This window comes from Anoplophora glabripennis, unplaced genomic scaffold (genome assembly GCF_000390285.2).
Source record: "Anoplophora glabripennis isolate ALB-LARVAE unplaced genomic scaffold, Agla_2.0 scaffold111, whole genome shotgun sequence".
Lineage (NCBI taxonomy): Eukaryota > Metazoa > Arthropoda > Insecta > Coleoptera > Cerambycidae > Anoplophora > Anoplophora glabripennis.
In genome coordinates this window covers 885,952-905,382 of record NW_019416273.1, presented here as the reverse complement: position 1 = coordinate 905,382, position 19,431 = coordinate 885,952, and the positions used below count along the sequence as shown (strand labels likewise).

Below are 19,431 nucleotides of genomic sequence, written 5' to 3'. Positions count from 1 at the left end.
GAGCTAAACATCTCAAAAACTGTTGGAGCTATAGAGAAAAAAATAAAAAGATCTTAAAATTTCAACACCCTGTAGATAGGTAATGAAGCGTTTGCGGACCTATGTTCAAACGAAATTTTAATTGTGAAATAAGCCAAAGAATTACCCTCTATACTATTCGATTGATTATTTAAAATAATGAAAAGTTGCCTTCGAATTTTTTTTTTACGTTTGTTTTTTAGACAGATACAAATTTATTTACCTTTTTATATTTTGAATTTAGCCCCTACGACACTGCCAGGACAAAGATAAAAAATCACGTCCGCTTTGTCGCACTCATGGTACCGAAGTTGTGGACAACTCGTCTGCTTATGACAAAGGTAGATTATTTTGTTCGCTATTGTCAATGCGCGTGCGTCAATAAACGTGCATTTCTTTATGCTCAATATTCATTGTTAATCTCAAAAAGGTAAATACACATTAATAAGGACTAATATTTTTCTTTTAGCCTAAAACGGATTTAAACGGATGCTAACTAACCCTCATATTCACCCCCAAAAATAATATTTCCGCGATAACTCGGGTTCTAATCAATATTTTGGAATGAAACAAAATGGAAATTACTTCTTATAAAAAAAAAAACATTTATGGGCTTATGTAATGCGACAGTTGAATGAACAGTATGACGATATTCCACCAAATAGAGATACGCCCTGGGAATGTATACAAAATATTTGGAACGCTATAGACGTGAATTATATACGACACCTTGTTACATCTATGCCAAACAGATTACAAGCCGTTATTGATTCGGATGGTAGTTGGACATATTATTAGACTGTTTTGTTTTTTCATTGTTTATAAAATGATGTCAAAATAAGTAAATATGTTCATAACATTCTCGGCCTTTAAATACTTCATTTCTGATAGATGTAAAATTTAAAAAAAACCTGTTTTTCTAAATATTTCGAAAATAATTTAAAATATTACACTGAGCTTTGGTATATTATAGTGGCAGTGTAATATCTTAAATCGTTTTTGAGATATTTAGAAAAAAAAACGATTTTAAATATCTTTCGACATCTATCTCAGAAAGGGAACATTTCCAGACCCATAATGTCATGAACTTATTTACTTATTTTCACTTCCAGAACACGTCCTTAAAATATTTCCCTTTCCTCCCGAAAATGTATAATTTATAATAAACTAGTTTACAATATTTTTTATTTTGTTGCCTTCATGACCTACCTACCTACTTTCTGCAGAATATGACACAAATTCTTATTTCAAAATATTAATTTTCTCAGGGACAAGAAAAATTATGTGGCAAGACAAAATAATTTCAAAACCTGTATACTCTTCTCTTTTTATAATGCATATACTTCAGGCCTGCAATTTTTTGTTAAAATATGACGCCCCTAATTATTGATGCCTCCCAAAATTCCTATCAATAGTCCACCGGCTCGCTCCTTTTGTAATGAACCTGTTTTTATTTTTTTGATTTTATTATGTCTGGATTTAAAAACATTTCTTTTTATTTTGGATTATTTTACCCCGGCGGCGAGAATTATTGATTTTTCTACATATATATCAAATATCCACTCGCGGGTCCGACCGGCTGATACCCCACTCTGACAAGCCGTTGGTCACGTGGAGGTCACACCACGACTGGTGTCAATCCGGTGGGGATTTGGGCAACAAAAGTCCTTGACATTCCCCGAAACCGACAGTTCGTAATTCGTATCCAGAACTCAATACCGAACAGACGTCCACCGCCAGCAAGAACTCTCCACCGAAGCCAGCCCAGAATAACCAGTGAACCTAGTAAGAATTATTTTCCTTATTATTATCCGTTCCAACCGGGTACAAGTCCGAAAAGATTTGTACACTTTAAGTGTGGAATTACTGTGGGCCCGAGAAGAATATTCTTGGTAACCCACACACAAATTCCACCGTCCGTCTCAACCCGCACGACAGTGCAATCGTTGGATTCGGCGTGTTAAACCCAATCCTGACGAAGCCGTCGTGTTTACTACAGCGTTGCTTGGTGTCCCGCACCTTGATGTACGCTGGGTAATAGGGGATATGTGAACCAAGACCTAGAGGTTCGGCGTGCCCACCCAATCTCCGGGTCGTTCCATATAGTATCCGTACGCTTCTCCCTGGTCGGCGTGTATACCCATCAGACCGAGAAGCGTTGTATACAGAGAGTCCGACACCATCGGCCACCAGGACGTATAAAGCTTAAAGGCTAGTACGAATTGTAAGGCGAGATACTTCGGATCCCGTTTCACCATCCTATCTTTCCGCCTTGCACCGCTTGGGCTTTCTTCGCTGGTTATTGCTATCGCTTACCGCTTACCGCATTCCGCTTACTAATTTTGCATTGCTTGCTAGGCCATTATACCGATATTTGACCGCCCGCCTGTTTAAAATAAGTCCGAAATAATTCCGAATAAATTTTGGTTTATTTTCAGAATCAGCGGGGACCAGTAAAAAACGTCTATAAATATTTTAATCAGACCGTCTAAAATCACCTTTTCCTTTGTACATAAAAACCGTCTACGATTGTAGAGTAATAAATATTTTATTTCGATCCCGTTTACAAATATTTATTTCTTTTCTAAGGTGATAAGTAAAATGGTAAAAAACCCAGAGTCATAACTTTTTAATTTTGTCTCTTTCACACTGAATTTGTATATAATTATTGTTAAGAAACTTGTAAATAATTTCAGTCGTTTAGTAGTGGGTAGGAATAAAAATTGACACTATATGTATTTGTAATAAGTATTAATATTTTCCCTGTGTGAATAAATCTAGTAAAACTTAATAGGTTTATTTCTTTCACCGTCGAGGTAAAACGATAACATTCCGAACCAGCAAAAACGCTGATATCGTTTTGTAGAGCTCCCGTTAAATTTCATATTTAAAATAAAACTACACTGAGAAAACTACTCTCTGCCGAACTCTCTGCCGTTTTCTCCTAAAAGAAATTCATTGACCCCTGGAATTTATTTTCTTCACTGTAGCTACCTGTGCACTTTACTCTAAACCGAGGGTAAGGGATACGTGGAGTTTCCCCCACGTCAAATTTAGGGAAACTGGCGCCCGAGATTAAAACCGACTATATAAGTTATTCACTAACATTACCGTTTAGAGTCCAGTCCGAGGAATAGAAGACCTTTCCGAAAAATTAAATTACAGGGGGTGTACACACCATAGTTAAAAGTAATAAAATTTACACCGAACGATCCATAGAGAGAGAACTGAGGAAAAGTGCGTCACACTTTAAAAGTAGTATGCCTTTTAGGTTGGAAACCTACATCTTGTGTCGAGTGTACATAATATTTAAGAACACCCTGTATATTATTTATTAACCCACAGAGAATGCACCGCCTAGGGCGGAAGACCCGAAAGAAAGGTAAAGTCCACGTCAGCGGACTTGCCTACCTTTCTAGTTCTGTAGTTAAAGTATGTTCACAAAAGTGCAAACAGACATATTTAGAAACGTTAAAACAGGTACCTGCTATTAAAACTATGCAATTAATTTCATAATAGTTTGTGATTTACAATTAAAAACTGACAAAATAGCTTTATATTTTAGAAGGCAATGAATCTACTCACCGGTAGGCCTCCTAACATATATCTCCGCCCATCCCTGACACCAACAGGCGCAGTTCTCCTTCTCACGTCGCTCGGTGCTGTCCAACTTCTGCAATTTAGACGAAACGATCTCCAGCTTATCGCCTATACGCTTCGCTTCCTCCATGGGGGAACTCACGGAAGTGTTATTATTGGATTTCTCGTTGGAGTTCTGACGAGAGGCCCAGCCGATCTCCGGTTCGGTCTCGTTGCTGCCACTGCGGGCAGTCTTCAGTTTGAGACTCTCCGTGTGGTTGTTGCAGAGAGTCCAGCACTTGTCGCACAGGCCGTGTTTCAGGACTTTCTGGGAGCAACCGCTAGTGGTCACGGTGACCAGTTTGTTGCCGATCAGCCAACACATGCTCTGGCCCCCGTTCAGCAGAAATTCTGCCGCCGGCAACCTGGAAGTAATAGTATGATTAGATTACACAGGCTAGTGTTCTTCGGCGAAATCTTTACCTCCTGGGAAGCGCGCTGCAAGGCGAGAAAGCGTATCTGGCCATCAGGTCTATGCAGGTCTCCGTCAGTTCCTCGTAGAAAGTCACGAGGGACTTGTCGGGGCTGGGCCTCTGCAACACGGGTTTATCCATCCTCATGGAGGATACCGCTGCGGTTCTACCTCTGGATCCCTGCTCGGTCAGGCTAGAGCTGCGCTTGCGGTCGGAACTGTCCTGGTTCAGGTCGCTGAGATTCTGGCGTTGGAAAATCGTCTTGCTTTCCTCGAAGGGGATGAGAACGTTCGTTTGCAAACTCTAAGGATTACACGTGTATCGTTTTTCAATGATTTATGTTAAAATGTGAAGAAATCAACATATTCGTGAAATAAATAAATGCAATTTACTTACGTTCGTAATAAACTTAACAAAATCCTTCCTGAATGGTAGGCGGCACTTCAAGAACCAAACGGCTATGACGTGATGCGCCAAGGATACAGTGTAATGGTTGTACTTGAAGGGGTTCGTGTAAGGAAGAGATATAGCGAACACCGCCATATATTGGTCCGCCACGAAGTTGGCAAAGACCATTGGTAGTTGGGTTAGAGCTGAAATCGATGTTTAAATATTTTTAAAAAATTAATGTTTTTCTCTAAGTCAAATGTCTTTGGAGATATCTTAGAAAATATGATTTTTTTTTTCCAATTTCAACAGTTCAATTTTCAAAAATTAATTGATTAATTCAAAATATATTATAGTGATACAATGAAAATTTAGACAGAATTTGAGAAATTCAAAAGTTACTAGGGACATTTGGTGCAAATTCAGTGTAAATTTGATGCATTCAAATTTAGAGTTACTAAGAGACATTTAGGAAAATTCAGGACTATAAAAAAATCCAGTACAAATTCTGGGAAATTCTGATTAATCCAAATATTTTATAGTGATACAATGAATATTTAGAGGGATTTAAAGCCAATTAGAGAAATCCAAAAGAATTCAAGGAATTACAGTGCAAATTCAGAAAAGTATTAGTGAATTTAAAAGGAATATATAGAACCTAAGAAGTATTAAAAGGAAATGGTGGAAATTTACATTAATTCAAAGGTAATTAGAGAAATTCAAGTTACATGTAATATTCGCTGCAAATCCAGTGCAAATTTAATATGTTCAAGAAACATCAATAGTGTTAAATAGATGAAAAGAAAATTTGGAAAAACTGATCTGCAGTTGGAGAAATTCAAGAGAATACATGGAAATTCAGTACAAATTCTGAGAAATTCTGATTAATCCAAAAATTTTATAGTGATACAATGAAAATTTAGAGGGATTTAAAGCCAATTAGAGAAATCCAAAAGAATTCAAGGAATTACAGTGCAAATTCAGAAAAATATTGGTGAATTTAAAAGGAATATGTATATAGAACCTAAGAAGTATTATAAGGAAATGGTGGAAATTTACATTAATTCAAAGGTAATTAGAGGAATTACATGTAATATTCAGTGCAAATCCAGTGCAAATTTAATATGTTCAAGAAACATCAATAGTGTTAAATGAATGAAAAGAAAATTTGGAAGAACTGATCAGCAGTTGGAGAAATTCAAGAAAATACATGGAAATTCAGTGCAAATTCTGGGAAAATTTGTTTAAGCCAAGAGAAATAAATAAAATTGAAAGGCTATTACAATGGCACAACATAAGAACTTTTTAAAGGTAATTCAAAAAATTCACTATATTCAGCATCAATTTACAGAAAATTTGAAGAATTTGAAAGAAATCTATACAAATAAGAAATTATTACGAGGATACAACGGAAATTTAGAGGAGTATGGGTTCAATATAGAAAATATGATTTTTTTTATTCCAATTTCAACAGTTCAATTCTCAAAAACTACTCTTTTCAGTGATTTTAATTTGAAATCCTGAATTCAAATTTTAACTGTTACCAATTCATCCTGAAACACCCTGTATAAATAAAAATAGACATTTAGAAAAAAACGATCACTACCGACGAATAATAATGAAAAAAATTAATAAAATACTCACTTGACAAAAACTCTAAAACCGGAATAGCGATATGTACGGTCGCCGAAATCTTCGACAAGGTCAGCAACACCTCGGCCAACAATTTCACCATAACCTCCCTCATTTCCAGGGTACATATCGTGAGGGCCGCTATGCAGTGCTTAGAACTCCTCGGCCCGATCGTGTTGGTACATTTCATCAAGCAACGGATCATCTTCTGCTGATGTATCTGGTCTATGTAATTGTGATAAGACGCCAAGTTCACTAGAACTAACAAAACCAAAGCATTCAGATCGGGCTTGCTGACCTTAACGTTCAGCGATTCCGGCAGATTCATGCTCCTATCGGTGATCTGCACAAAATATTTTTAAATTAATAAGTACGGATTTTCAGAACACGATTTTCGCTCACCATCGCACACAAAACGTCTACGAGTAAATCCAGTTCGTTGTTGCTGTTCTTCGACAGGATCAACGACTTGTTCTGCAGCACCTTCATCATTTCGCGAAGCACCAGACTCAGAACCTCCCAATCTAAAGATTAATTTTCACAAAAAAAAAAATTGTAGAACATCGACAAAACAAAAGAAAAAATATTGCGACTACCTCTCTCCATCTTCAAACAAGTGATAAATATCTTGAACGCTTTCCTAAGCGACACGTACGTCACGGTGCAAGGTGGTTGTTGTGTTATGGCTGGTGACTGCGGAGGCGGAGAACCCAAAGGACCGCGATCTGTACTGCGGTATATCACGCAGAGGTAAGCGCTGAATTTGACGGAGCTGCCTTCTGTGTAACCGAGGTGGTAGAGGGAGTCGGCCCTCATTTTTAGGAAGCAGTCAAATATCTGGTAAGGTAATAAAGAATTTAAACGAATTTGGGAGAAATGCAAAAGCTGTTGGAGAGTCAGTGCAAATTCAGGCAAAATTTGATAAATTGATAGAAATCAGATAGTGGTTAAAGATGAAATTCAGAGGAATTTAGAGACAAATAAGAAATTCAAGATAACTCAGAGAAATTCAGGCCAAATTCAGGTAAAGTTTGGTGAATTTAATATGATAACAGAATTCAAAGAATAGTACAAGAAACTTTAGAGGGGTTCAAATTGGAGAAATTCAACATGAGGGATCAAGTGAAATCAAAAGATATTAAAATAAAACAATAGCAATTTAGAGAAATTTAAACACAATTAAAGAAATCCAAAATAATTCAGGGAAGTTCAGTGCAAATTTAGCAAAAATTTGACAAATTTAAAAGAAATCTATAAAATTGAAGGAGTACGATGGAACATTATACGAGTATAAATTCAAAGGAATTTGAGAAATTCAGAAGTTACTAGCGACATTCGGTGCAAAATCAGTGCAAATTTGATGCATTCAAATTTGCAGTTACTAAAAGGCAGTTAGGAAAATTCAGGACTATTCGAAAAAATTCAGTACAAATTCTAGGATATTTTGATTAATTCAAAAAATATTATAGTGACACAATGAAAATTTAGAGAGAATTTGTGAAATTCAAAAGTTACTAGCGACATTTGGTGCAAATTCAGTGCAAATTTGATGCATTTAAATTTAGAGTTACTAAGAGGCAGTTAGGAATATTCAGGACTATTAAAAAAATTCAGTACAAATTCTAGGTTATTTTGATTAATTCAAAAAATATAGTGATACAATGAAAATTTAGAGAGAATTTGAGTAATTCAAAAGTTACTCGCGACATTCGGTGCAAATTCATTGCAAATTTCATGCATTCAAATTTAGAGTTCTGAAAGGCAGTTAGGAAAATTCAGGACTATTAAAAAAATTCAGTATGAATTCTGAGAAATTTTGATTAATTCAAAAAATATTATAGTGATACAATGGAAATTTAGAGAGAATTTGAGAAATTCAAAACTTACTAGCGACATTTGGTGCTAATTCAGAGCAAATTTGATGCATTCAAATTTAGTATTACTAAGAGGCAGTTAGGAAAATTCAGGACTATTAAAAAAATTCAGTACAAATTCTGGAAAAATTCTGATTAATCCAAAAATTTTATTATGATACAATGAAAATTTAGAGATTTAAAGACAATTGTAAATCCAAAAAAATTCAAGGAATTACAGTGCAAATTCATAAAAGAATTGGTGAATTTAAAAAGAATATATAGAACCTAAGGAGTATTACAAGGAAATGGTGGAAATTTACATTAATTCAAAGGTAATTAGAGAAATTCAAAAGTTACGTGCAATATTCAGTGCAAATTCAGTGCAAATTTGATAAATTCAAGAAACATCAATAGAATACAAAGTTTTATAAGGGTACAAAGAAAATTTAGAAGAACTGATCGGCAGTTGGAGAAATTCAAGAGAATACATGGAAATTCAGTGCAAATTCTGGAAAAATTTAATTTAAACCTAGAGAAATAAATAAAATTCAAGATTATTTAGCTACATTCGGCGTCAATTTAGAGAAATTTTATGAATTTGAAAGAAATGTATACAAATCAGAAAGTATTACAAGGGTACAACGAAAATTTAAAGGAATATGGTGGCAATATAAAAAAATTACACTGATATGTTCACACTTACCATGTATCGGACTTGCGGGCAGTTCTCAAAGATCTTCGGACGTCCATAATGCAGTTCTAGAAAACTGATAAGCATCTTGTATATCTTGATTGCATGTGATGATGGTAACTTATGTATCTTGTACGTAAAGACGCTGACCAGCCCGGCAACCAGACACTTAATATCACAGTGTTCGGACTCGTTTATTGGAATGTTGTCTGGCGGGTGATTCTCAAAGGGTCTGTGCAACAGCTAAAAATAATCAAAATAAATGGCATAGACTTACAAAAAAAACGGAGCAGTATGTACATAGAAATATCTTTAGGATAATTTTTTGTTTAATTTAATATACTGGAAGTGAAGTATGTTACTTCATCTGCGTAAAAACATACAAAATTTATATCTCATTTATACAAATATTTGATGCATTGTTGCCAAAGCTACTCCAAACTCAGGAATTTCAATTTTTACGTTTTTGCACTCAAAAAACTGTACACCAGAGGAAAAACTCAGATTGGCATCACAAACAATTTTCGCATCTTTCCATTCAAACAAATCTTCTAAAACTATCTAAAAACATTTTGATGTTTTTTCACTCAAAAAATTCTTAGAACTGGAGGAAAAGTTCTTTAATTGGCATTGGAAAAAGTTTTGTTTTTCTACTCAAAAAATTCTTAGAACTATAGAAAAAATTGGAATATGGAACAATTTTGACGTTTTTCCACTCAAAATAAATAATAAATAAAAAAAGAAACAAAACTGACATCATGAACAATTTTCACATTTTTCCACTCAAAAAATCCTTAGAACTGGAGGGAAAATTGGCATCACAAACAATTTTGATATTTTTCCACTCAAAAAATCCTTAGAACTAGAGGAAAAATTCTCACTACGAATAATTTTAATATTTTTTTCATTATAAAATTCATTACCGAGGGAGGAAAAATACAAAAATTGTCAAGTATGATTTTCAGGATTTTAAACTAAAAAAATCCTTAGAACTAGAGGAAAAATTCTCACTACAAAATATTTTGATGTTTTTTCATTAAAAAATTCCATACAGCTGGAGGAAAAATTAAAAAATTGTAATCAAAAATGATTTTGAGGTTTTTAAACTCAAAAAATCCTTAGAACTAGAGGAAAAACTCAAATTTTTATCACGAAGAATTTTTAAATTTTTCCATTCAAAAAATCCTTAGAAAATTTTTAACACAGTTTTGAACTTTTTTCTTTCAAAAAATTCCGAACTGCAGAAAAAATTTGCCAACTTGGCATTATGAACAATTTCGATGTTTTTCCATTAAAAAAATCCTTAGAACTAGAAGAAAAGTCCTCATTATGAACATTTTTGACATTTTTCCATAAAAAAAACTTCTTTCCGCGGAGGAAAAATTAAAAAATTGGCATCAAAAACAATTTTCAGGTTTTTCCACTCAAAAATGCCTTAAAACTAGAGAAAAAAATCTCACTACAAACAATTTTGATGTTTTTTCATTAAAAAATTCATTACAGCTGGGGGAAAAATTCAAAAATTGTAATCAAGAATGATTTTGAAGTTTTTAAACTCAAAAACTCCTTTGAACTAGAAGAAAAATTAACAAATTTTCGTCATGAACAATTTTTAAATTTTTCCATGCAAATCATCCTTAGAACTAGAGGAATAATTTTAATATTTTTAACACAATTTTGACCTTTTTTCCTTTCAAAAAACTCAGAACTGCGGAAAAAATTTGCCAGTTAGCATTATGAACAATTTCGATGTTTTTCTATTAAAAAAAATCTTAGAATTAGAGGAAAAATCCTCAGTACGAACATTTTTTTTAAGATTTTTCATAAAAGACTTCCTACACGTGGAGGAAAAATAAAAAAATTGGCATTAGAATAATTTTGAGATTTTTCCACAAAAAAAAGCTTTAGAGCTGGAGGATATATTTGTAAATTTTCATTGTGGACAATTGTGACATCCTTTTACTCAAAAAATCTCTAAAACTACAGGAAAAATTCATAAATTGAGAAATAAGAAAAAATTGTCATTAGGAGCAACAATACAATTTTACAGTTAAAACATTTTTAGAACTGGAAGAAAACAATTTTGACATTCCACTCAAAAAATCTGTGGAAGTGGAAGAAAAATTCGCAAGGTGCGATCATAAAAAAAACTTACAGCTGGAGGACAAAATGTTCATTACAAACAATTTTCATGATTTTTTTAAAGCTGGGAGAAAAATTTACAAATTGGCATCACAATTTTGAAGTTTTTCCATTCAAAAACTCTAGCATTCTAGGCAGAATTTGTAAATTTTCATCACAATAAATTTTGACGTTTTTGCACCCAAAAAATCCTTACAACTGAAGGAAAAGTTATCATTACGAACAATTTGAGTTTTCTTTCAAAAATCCTTAATAGTAGAAGAAAAATTCACAAACTGACATCACAATGTTGTTGTGCTCGGGCATACGGCATGTAACAATTTATTCAATTCGAACATAACCCATTACTCCGGTTATATTGTAAGTTATATCGAAAAAAATACCCATTTACTAGTTATTAAAGAATATTAAGCAGCTGAAGACGAGAATATTTAATTTGGTACGCAGAAATGCCCCATTACATTAACATAGCTGTTGTTTATTAATTTTTTTAACCAAGCGATTTATTGGACAATGTTATTTTTACTTACTCTTTCCAAAATGTCCAAGATTTCCAAGCACTTCTTCGTTTCGCATTCCATACACAAGTCTATCAGCAGTTTCGCCACAGAAGACCTAACGATGATGTCTGTAGAATGCACGATATTGACCATGTGAGGTATAACTATTCTATCTATAAGTTCGTCTTCGTACTGCCTTCTACAAGAATTTTATTAGATTTCGTGATCGGATCGCGGACCACCACCCACCTGTTCAATTTTATAACGTTCGACAGAATGTCCAAAACTTTCAGTCGAATATTAGTCCTGCCCTCAGGTTTGAAGTACTTGTGCAGCAAATTGTACAGATTCGTCAGCCATAGGTGCTCCGTCGGAACGATGTCCTGAGACAGGAACGACAGAAGCCGTAAAATTGAGGTTTCCGGGCGGTCAATCCAACATTCCTCGATGACATCGAAGAATTGCTTCACAGAACCGTTGTAGTTCCCGACTTCCAGTAGGGTTTCTATTATGCTGAGCGTTTCGTGTAAAGGGGAGACTATAAGCTTGTGCGGTAGGCTATTCGAGGTCAGATCTGAAAAAAAAATAAACGAGCAGTTCGAAAGCCTGCAAAATGTTTTAGTAAAATAACACCGGCCCACAAAAAAAAAGTGGTCTGTAACTTACACCCCCTAAATTTTGAGTAATTGGCAAAAAATAGTGAAAAATCGCCGTAAATCACTTTAGTCAGTTCAAAAACATTCGAAAAAATTTGTGCACTCAATCCAAATCGGAAGCCTTTTAGCTGCCGCTGCTTTTTATGTATTTTGATACATTGACTTCGAGTCTGAAGTCTATTAGCTGTATCCCCCACAAATTTTGCAAAAAATTTGCTGAAAATGGCAAAAAATCATATTAATAAGAGTGAGAAAACTCTTATGGGATAGTAGAGATAGGAAAAATCACTAAGATTGGCCAACGAGAACGGAGTTTCATCCAGGATCGAGGAACATCATACATATACCACTGATTGAGCTTTCAAAAATTCTACTACCACCTCTTCATATCAAGCATGATCTCATGAAGCAGTTTGTCAAAGCTTTAGACAAAGACAGTGACCATGTTTTAATTGCCAGTGTTGCGAGAAACAACTACTCCAAGGGCTATATGCCCCTACGGGCACTGAATTATACTCGCAACACCTAGTGTAACAGCTAGGATCGTTCGTCAGTTTAACCCACCAGGCACATACTGGTTTCAGACTTATTGGTCCTCATCAGTGTGTCATAGATGCGACAACCGACGAACAATCCAGCTGTTTTACGTCGTATCGTCACAATAAGGAAATACATTGTACGCGGGAGCACAGCACTACAGATGGAGCCATTTGCGCTCCCGCGTACGAAAACAGTGACCATTTTCAATATTTAGGAGAAGTTTCCAGAGATAAGTGATGCGAAATTGAAAGAAGGTATTTTTGATCAACCTCAAATTCGTACTCTTTTTCGAAATTTATTAATAATAAGGATAAATGACACAAAAAAAGCAGCACGGCAAAGTAAGAATACCTCTCGGAACTTTTTAGGAAATGAGAAGCGTGGGGATTATGAAAATTTGGTTGAAGAGATGTTGAAAAATTTCAAACAGTTAGGTTGCTTAATGAGTCTTAAATTGTACTTGGAGACTACAGTGAAGAACAAAGAGAAAGATTCCATCAATATATAAGTAAAATGGAGAATAAATACCAAGGAAGATGAAATATCAACATAATGGCACACTTCTGTTGGACACTAAAGACAGAAACGAATCAGAATAGACGGAAGAGAAACAGAAACCCTCTGCATAGTTCATTCGAAAAGAAAAGAGTTCACTACAAGAGAAGGAAAGTGTAAGAGCAACATCAAAGAAAGCCTGGTCCGAGTCAGTCGAATTTATTTGGAAGTAATTCATATCCATGACATTTATTTAAGATTTTTTGGGATTCACAATTTCCATTTTTTTTGTGATATTTTGCGGTTTTTGCAAAATTTTTTGGTAATGAGGCGCAACAGACTAAATTCAAATTCGACTCGATAAAATTTATGAGAAAAACACTTGATCCAATCTAGAAAAACCTATTTCTAAGTTTTCTCACTCTCATTAATAAGATTTTTTGTTATTTTCAGTTATTTTTTGCGTTTTTTTTTTGCAAAATCTGTGGGAGAATACAGCCAATAGACTTCAAGATCGACTTCAGCGTATCAAAATACATAAGAAACACACTTGATCGAGGTCAGAAAAGACATGAGTTTTGACGATTTTTCTCTATTTTTGGTGATTTTTCGCTATTATTTCGCAAGTTTGACAAAGTCTGTGGAGGGAGTGCAGCTTAAAAGACTTCAGATTTGGATTCAGGACATCAAACTACATAAGAAACCTACTTGATCGAGTTCCGAACAAATTTTTTTGAATTTTTTTGGGCTCACTAACGTGATTTTCGAAGAGTGATATTGATTGTAACAGCTTGATCTATAGTTCTCGTGTTTATTTTTAAAAAAATTTCATATGCTAGCTTAGGTAAAATCAAGCTATGATTTAAAACTAGATATGGTATGCAGGTAAGCAGAATGTCCCAAAAAAAAACGTCAAAGTATACTCTTCCAAACAGAATATCTTGTATTTCATTCCATTTTTGGAAGTTCTGAAAAAAAGCAACTTTCAAATAGGTCTATTATAGCTAGAATGTAAAGGGTGGATCAAATTCAACATTTTTCTCCTTTTTTCAGAAAATATAAATAAAAGGCAGTTTAGATGATCCACAAATTTAAAAACGTAATCGTGTATAAAAAATTAATTTGCGCTATAAATTTGAGATACTGAGTTTTAATTGAAGTTGGCTAGGGCTACGTAGAGATTTTTAATTAAAAAATCCTTAAAATGACTGCGAAAAATTGCATACAAAAAAAAATTGTAGCAAGCCATAGACTGCTTGGATCATCATAAGTGTTCCAACAAATACATCTAGAAGGCCTCTAAATACAAAAGAAAATTTATTCTATTCATGGGTCCTGAGAAAATTTTAGTGGGATGCCCCAGTTATTAATGGACCACTCTGTATATATGGGATGGAAGTAAAAATCACAAATAATTTCAATTAAAAAAAATCTTTTAAACAAAACAAGTTTAGGTGGTTACTGTTAAACACTGATCTATATGTAGGGGTATTTGCAGTCATTAATATCTTACAGGGTGGTCAAAAAACTAGTACCTCAATAACAGTGGTTTTAAATGAAAATGAATAATGCTGCTTATAGTTTTTTTAGCAATAGTGCTTTTTTCATATTGAAATTATTTTATTTTTAGGTCGACACTACATTAATAAAATTAAATACAGGGTGTCCCACAAGGAACTGCATCAATTGATATTTAGGAAAGTACTGCTTCGAAAAATTTGAAAATTCGGCAACATAGCAATGTTCCTGAGGCGAACACAACTAAAATATCTAGAACTCTCCAGCACTTCCAGTTATACCGGAAGTTGCCACCAACTTCGTTATTTTAAATGGGACACCCTATATATTATTGCATTTTCGTATTCTGCGTGAAATTCGAGGGTCACTTTATTAAATATTCCATATACCTAGTTACAGGTTTTGAGATATTATTTTTTAAAGAAAAAATTTGACAGATGCAAGGGTCCGCGGAGATGTTAGTAACTCGTTTCAGGAGCGTGATATCAAACGGATTTTTGGTACATGTAAAAGGCATAGGTAACACTAAATTTTGGTATACCAACAAATTAAAACATTTAATACTAGGTGTTTCATTTTTGCTGCTACATTTTGATAACTTCTAACAGCTATAACTTTGTTAACTTAAAAGGAACACCCTATATTTTTTTACTCTGTCGTATGCAGATTGAAATTTCCTTTCAAGCCATATAAGCATTGGTAGAGTTGCCGTTACTACTTTTAGAGATATTTGCATTTTTCTATTTTTTTTGACAGTTTTTTCATATCAGACCTGCTGTCAAATTGGCCATGACCAGAAACACTCCAAAAACAATTGAAATAACATGACATTTGTCACGTTAGTTGTCAAATTATTGTTGTCTGAATAGTTTTACTGATTTTTTCCATAAATAATACATAAATTGAAATAATTCTCATAAGTATAATTTAAACGATACCCAGGCATTTTTATTTTTTTCAGCAAAAACTATTACAGACGTAACAATAATTTAACAAATGTCAAATTATTTGAATTGTTTTGGAGTGTTTCTGGTCATGGCCAATTTGACAACATGTCTGATACGAGAAAAGAGAAAAATAGAAAATTGTAAATATCTCTAAAAGTAGTAACGGCAACCCTAACAATGCTTATATGTTTGTAATATTCATAATTATATATTTTATAAAAGCGATTTAATTTTAAAGAAAATAAAAAAAAGAAAACATACCAATGTGTCGTATAATGTGAGTAACGATTTGCAGCAAAATGGACCAAGCTGGGTCCTGCAATATTGACCCGTAATTAGTAACTAGCTGTTGAAGTCCCAAAATAACCTCATAAGCCACGGCTGCTTGATTACACTTAATAGCCTGAAAAATAATAGTAATAAAAAAAACGTTCATTAGATTTCAGATTATATGAATTATTTAATGGGCGTTAGGTTATTTACCTGTAAAAATGAAGGCAGCACTGAACTAGGTGGACAGTGCAAGTTGGCAAGGGGTGTATGGCCCCATAAAGCCATATGGATGAAGAATACGGCCCCTCTTAACAAATCAGTATCCGATCTTAAGGCCGGTTCTTGCAAGATCCGACACATCGTGTACAAAGCCGAATGACCTAGGTGAGTTCCTAGCAGGGTTTTCATAATCTAGAAATCAAAAGGTTATTTTTTTTACTTATTAACCTAACATTTAAATCCAAAACAGTTATTCACACTAAAAAATTTATTATTCACTTACCTTCCAACTGGAGGCACAATAGTCCTCAATGTTTACAGTGCGACACAGAACACCAATAAACTTCGGCAAAGATTCAGTGGACATATTACTGTAGGCCACAATGGTGGACATGATTTGCAGGCAAGACATCACGGTTTTATAATTGCTCGTGCTGCAGCACAAAACGCAAATATACCTAGAAAAAACATTGGTTCAATCAAAAAACAAAGCAAAATAATTTCATAAGTAAGCTATGGTTTTTAACTTGCAATTGTTTTAAAAACATTGATGTAATGGCCTATTTGATCCGAATATTTACTTGTCCTACACTTTTGAAACTTACTGTATAAATCCTGTGATGATATCGTCATCTAAGTAAGCTGCATTAAACTTAATAACATTGTCAATCATAGCTAAATACTCCTCTATCTTTCCCGCCTTTGATATATCAGGAAACCAATTCAGTAGGAAGGGACCAACTTCCACATCAAAGTAAACAACGTACTTTCCATTCGACGTCAGTGTATTCAGCAAGTCCAGTCTTTGTCCAACATCCTCAGGGTGGTCGTGATTTTTTATAAAGCGAAAAAACTGAGCTCGCATTTCTCTCAGATTGTCGCTCTGACCTCTTATGAGGTTGTGCAGGAAAGAGAATGCTGCGTGTCGAGTTTCGATGGAATTTTCCCTTCCGAACATGTCCTCTATCAGGCTCCATAGTTTCTCTACAGCATTCTAAGTACAACATTTTTAATATACAGCATTTATATCGTAATATAACACCTACCTCTTCTAGCCGGTTCTCAGCTACCTTATAGCTGAGGTCTCTCAAGATTTTTGTCCTAACTGTAACTGGGGAATCTTTTCCCAAGTCACGAAGTAGATCCTTACTTATAATAAATTCTCCTCGCACAGGAACACTAGCTACGAAAAGATAAATATGTTTACTATGTTATCTATAAAAAATAAAAAAGTGTCTTTAATTTACCTGATTGACCTTTGCTTGTTTTAAACATAGACTTCAGTCTGTCTGGTATACTCTTGTCTTTAGAGCCCATGCTGGCGTTTGAAACTTCAAAACGCCGGAATCTCTTTCTAAAATGATAAAAAATTCAACAAAAACATAGTTCCATAGTTGACAAACCTAACCTCTAATCTCTACACTCTAATACATATTTCGCCAGAACCGGACTAGGCTTTTATGCTCTTATTTTTGTTCCAATATTCAGAATAGGCAGCATAAATTAAAATTCATTTGGAATTTCGTATTCATCTCATATTTTTTGTGTAATTTTAGTTAATTAAAGAACCAGGGGTGGTGTACGGGAAAAATTAAAAGATAAAAATGTCTATAATTATAAAAACAATGGATTTGAATCATAGGCATTCCTTTGCTTTGTTATTTGCATTTCATGTTTTTTTAATTAAAATTTAAGTTTAAACGGAACATTTTTCAGCATTATTTTTAATATTAATGAAGGCGTTTAGTTAACAAAATTGGTGAAATGGTCTAATATTATTTATAAAAGACGCAAATACTATTTTTAAGGTATTTTCCTTTTTTCATAAAGATTTTCATAAAGATCTATAAAATTGCATCCTTTTCTTTCGTTTTTGATTTAGAAGATTTTAATATAGTATATTAGTTACTTTGTATATCACACTTGGTATTTTATTTTTTTGCTAGGCGTTTGACATAAATACACTCAAATTTAGTAGTGTCAATGTGGCATTTATAGCATTTCTTCATAAAATTTCCGTTTAGTTTTCCTAAATCTTGTGATAAAAATGTCGCTGTGCGAATTTCACCCCAATTATCAAACAGGAAACGATTCGGCATCCGAGTCTTCCCTGAAGAAAACCAATTTGCTTCTAAAAGACGAGTTACACTGGGGTCAGTCTTACAGGAGTTACAAAAAGAAAGAAAAGGAAGTGGCAATACCACCAAAGAAATCTCCTATTGACATACCTTTTAAACTTTGTCGTGAACTTCAGAGACAAGAGCAACAAAAGAGAAAGGGTTCTGCTTCGAGTAAAAAGCCTAAAAAGTCCACTGCTAAATCAAAATCGGAAAAACAACCTAGTCTATTGGAGAAAAGCGTAATGACTCAAAATCAATACATGGAGTACCTGTCCACCCCGAGAAAAGTAGAAGTACCTCCCCCTCCACAAAAAAAGAAACCCCCTTGTGAGTTGGAACCTTGCCCCCCGAGGTTCGTCCAACTAGCTGTGCCCAATAAGAGAAGGGTATACGAAAATTGGAAAGCCTATCACGAGATGTTACCCACGGAAGTGATAGTAAGGTACGAGCAAATGCTGCATACAGACAAAAACCTGGAACCCAGGGAGGCTCGCTACTATTACAAGAGGCTTGACAAAAAGAAAAGGAAAGAACTGAAGAAGAAGCGGATGCTTCGCAAGAAGAAACAAGCAGAGAAAGAAAAAGGCGACAAGGCTTGGTTGAAGGAACAGGTAAATCTTACCACGGACGCCATTATGAAATATATAAAGGAAGAACCCCTGTTTACGTTGAATTTCAAACAACTGATGCTCTCGGACGCCATTTTAGATCAACTCGAAAAGAGTAAGGTGATGAAGAAACCTAACAGGAAGACGAAGAATCACTATAAAAGGACCCTTGTCGAAGTATCCGACAAACTCGCTGTTTGGATGGACACTTTGATTAGATTCGTGGACATCCAAGCAGTCGACAACGACGAAGATATCCCTCCATTAACCATATCATCACTAGAAGAAGAGGAGGAGGGAGAAGAGGAGGAGGGAGCAGAGGAGGAAGGAGAAGAGGAGGAGGGAGAAGAGGAGGAAATGGAAAGCTCGGCAGAGTCCCAACCTCAAATATTATTCCAAGAGAAGTTCTGGATCGAAGGCGAGGAAGGAGACTGGGGCGCCGATATGGACATTAGCGGCAAACAATTGATAAGCGACTCCTTCAGCAAAAAGAAAGGGGGTAAGAAAGACGATTCATTGGACATGAATCTACTGGACCAACTTATAAGCATCCTTGAAACTTCCCCGGACGAGTTGTTGCAGTCGTTTGTGAACGAAAACCTGATGCCGTTAGTGACGTACGCGGATGTGTTGGACAGGTTGAGAACGCTGCTCTTTGAGGGTCCCAGTACGACGCCGAAGAAGAAACCATTGGAGGAAGTTTTGGAGGACTGGGCGAAAAAGAACGATTCTAAGAAAGTTGACGCAAAGATGTTGAAAGAAATCCATAACGCCGCC

At 34.7% G+C, this 19,431-nt stretch overlaps 1 protein-coding gene across 1 annotated transcript in view; it reads right to left on the bottom strand.

The window, feature by feature from the left end:
• The window catches only part of LOC108903946 (tuberin), a 30,426-nt gene extending 13,092 nt beyond the window's left edge, over nucleotides 1-17,334 (bottom strand). Inside the window, exons 1-15 of the mRNA XM_018706298.2 lie at nucleotides 17,174-17,334; nucleotides 16,973-17,109; nucleotides 16,532-16,920; nucleotides 16,210-16,384; nucleotides 15,918-16,118; nucleotides 15,696-15,837; nucleotides 11,528-11,852; nucleotides 11,309-11,477; nucleotides 8,649-8,879; nucleotides 6,686-6,926; nucleotides 6,492-6,613; nucleotides 6,102-6,432; nucleotides 4,467-4,663; nucleotides 4,081-4,373; nucleotides 3,604-4,022 (exon numbers count right to left, since the gene is read on the bottom strand). Of these exons, the coding sequence (XP_018561814.1) occupies nucleotides 3,604-4,022; nucleotides 4,081-4,373; nucleotides 4,467-4,663; nucleotides 6,102-6,432; nucleotides 6,492-6,613; nucleotides 6,686-6,926; nucleotides 8,649-8,879; nucleotides 11,309-11,477; nucleotides 11,528-11,852; nucleotides 15,696-15,837; nucleotides 15,918-16,118; nucleotides 16,210-16,384; nucleotides 16,532-16,920; nucleotides 16,973-17,109; nucleotides 17,174-17,243 (3,442 nt within the window). The 5' untranslated portion in view covers nucleotides 17,244-17,334. The remainder of the gene's footprint in view (nucleotides 1-3,603; nucleotides 4,023-4,080; nucleotides 4,374-4,466; nucleotides 4,664-6,101; nucleotides 6,433-6,491; nucleotides 6,614-6,685; nucleotides 6,927-8,648; nucleotides 8,880-11,308; nucleotides 11,478-11,527; nucleotides 11,853-15,695; nucleotides 15,838-15,917; nucleotides 16,119-16,209; nucleotides 16,385-16,531; nucleotides 16,921-16,972; nucleotides 17,110-17,173) is intronic.
• Between the last annotated feature and the right edge of the window lie 2,097 nt (nucleotides 17,335-19,431).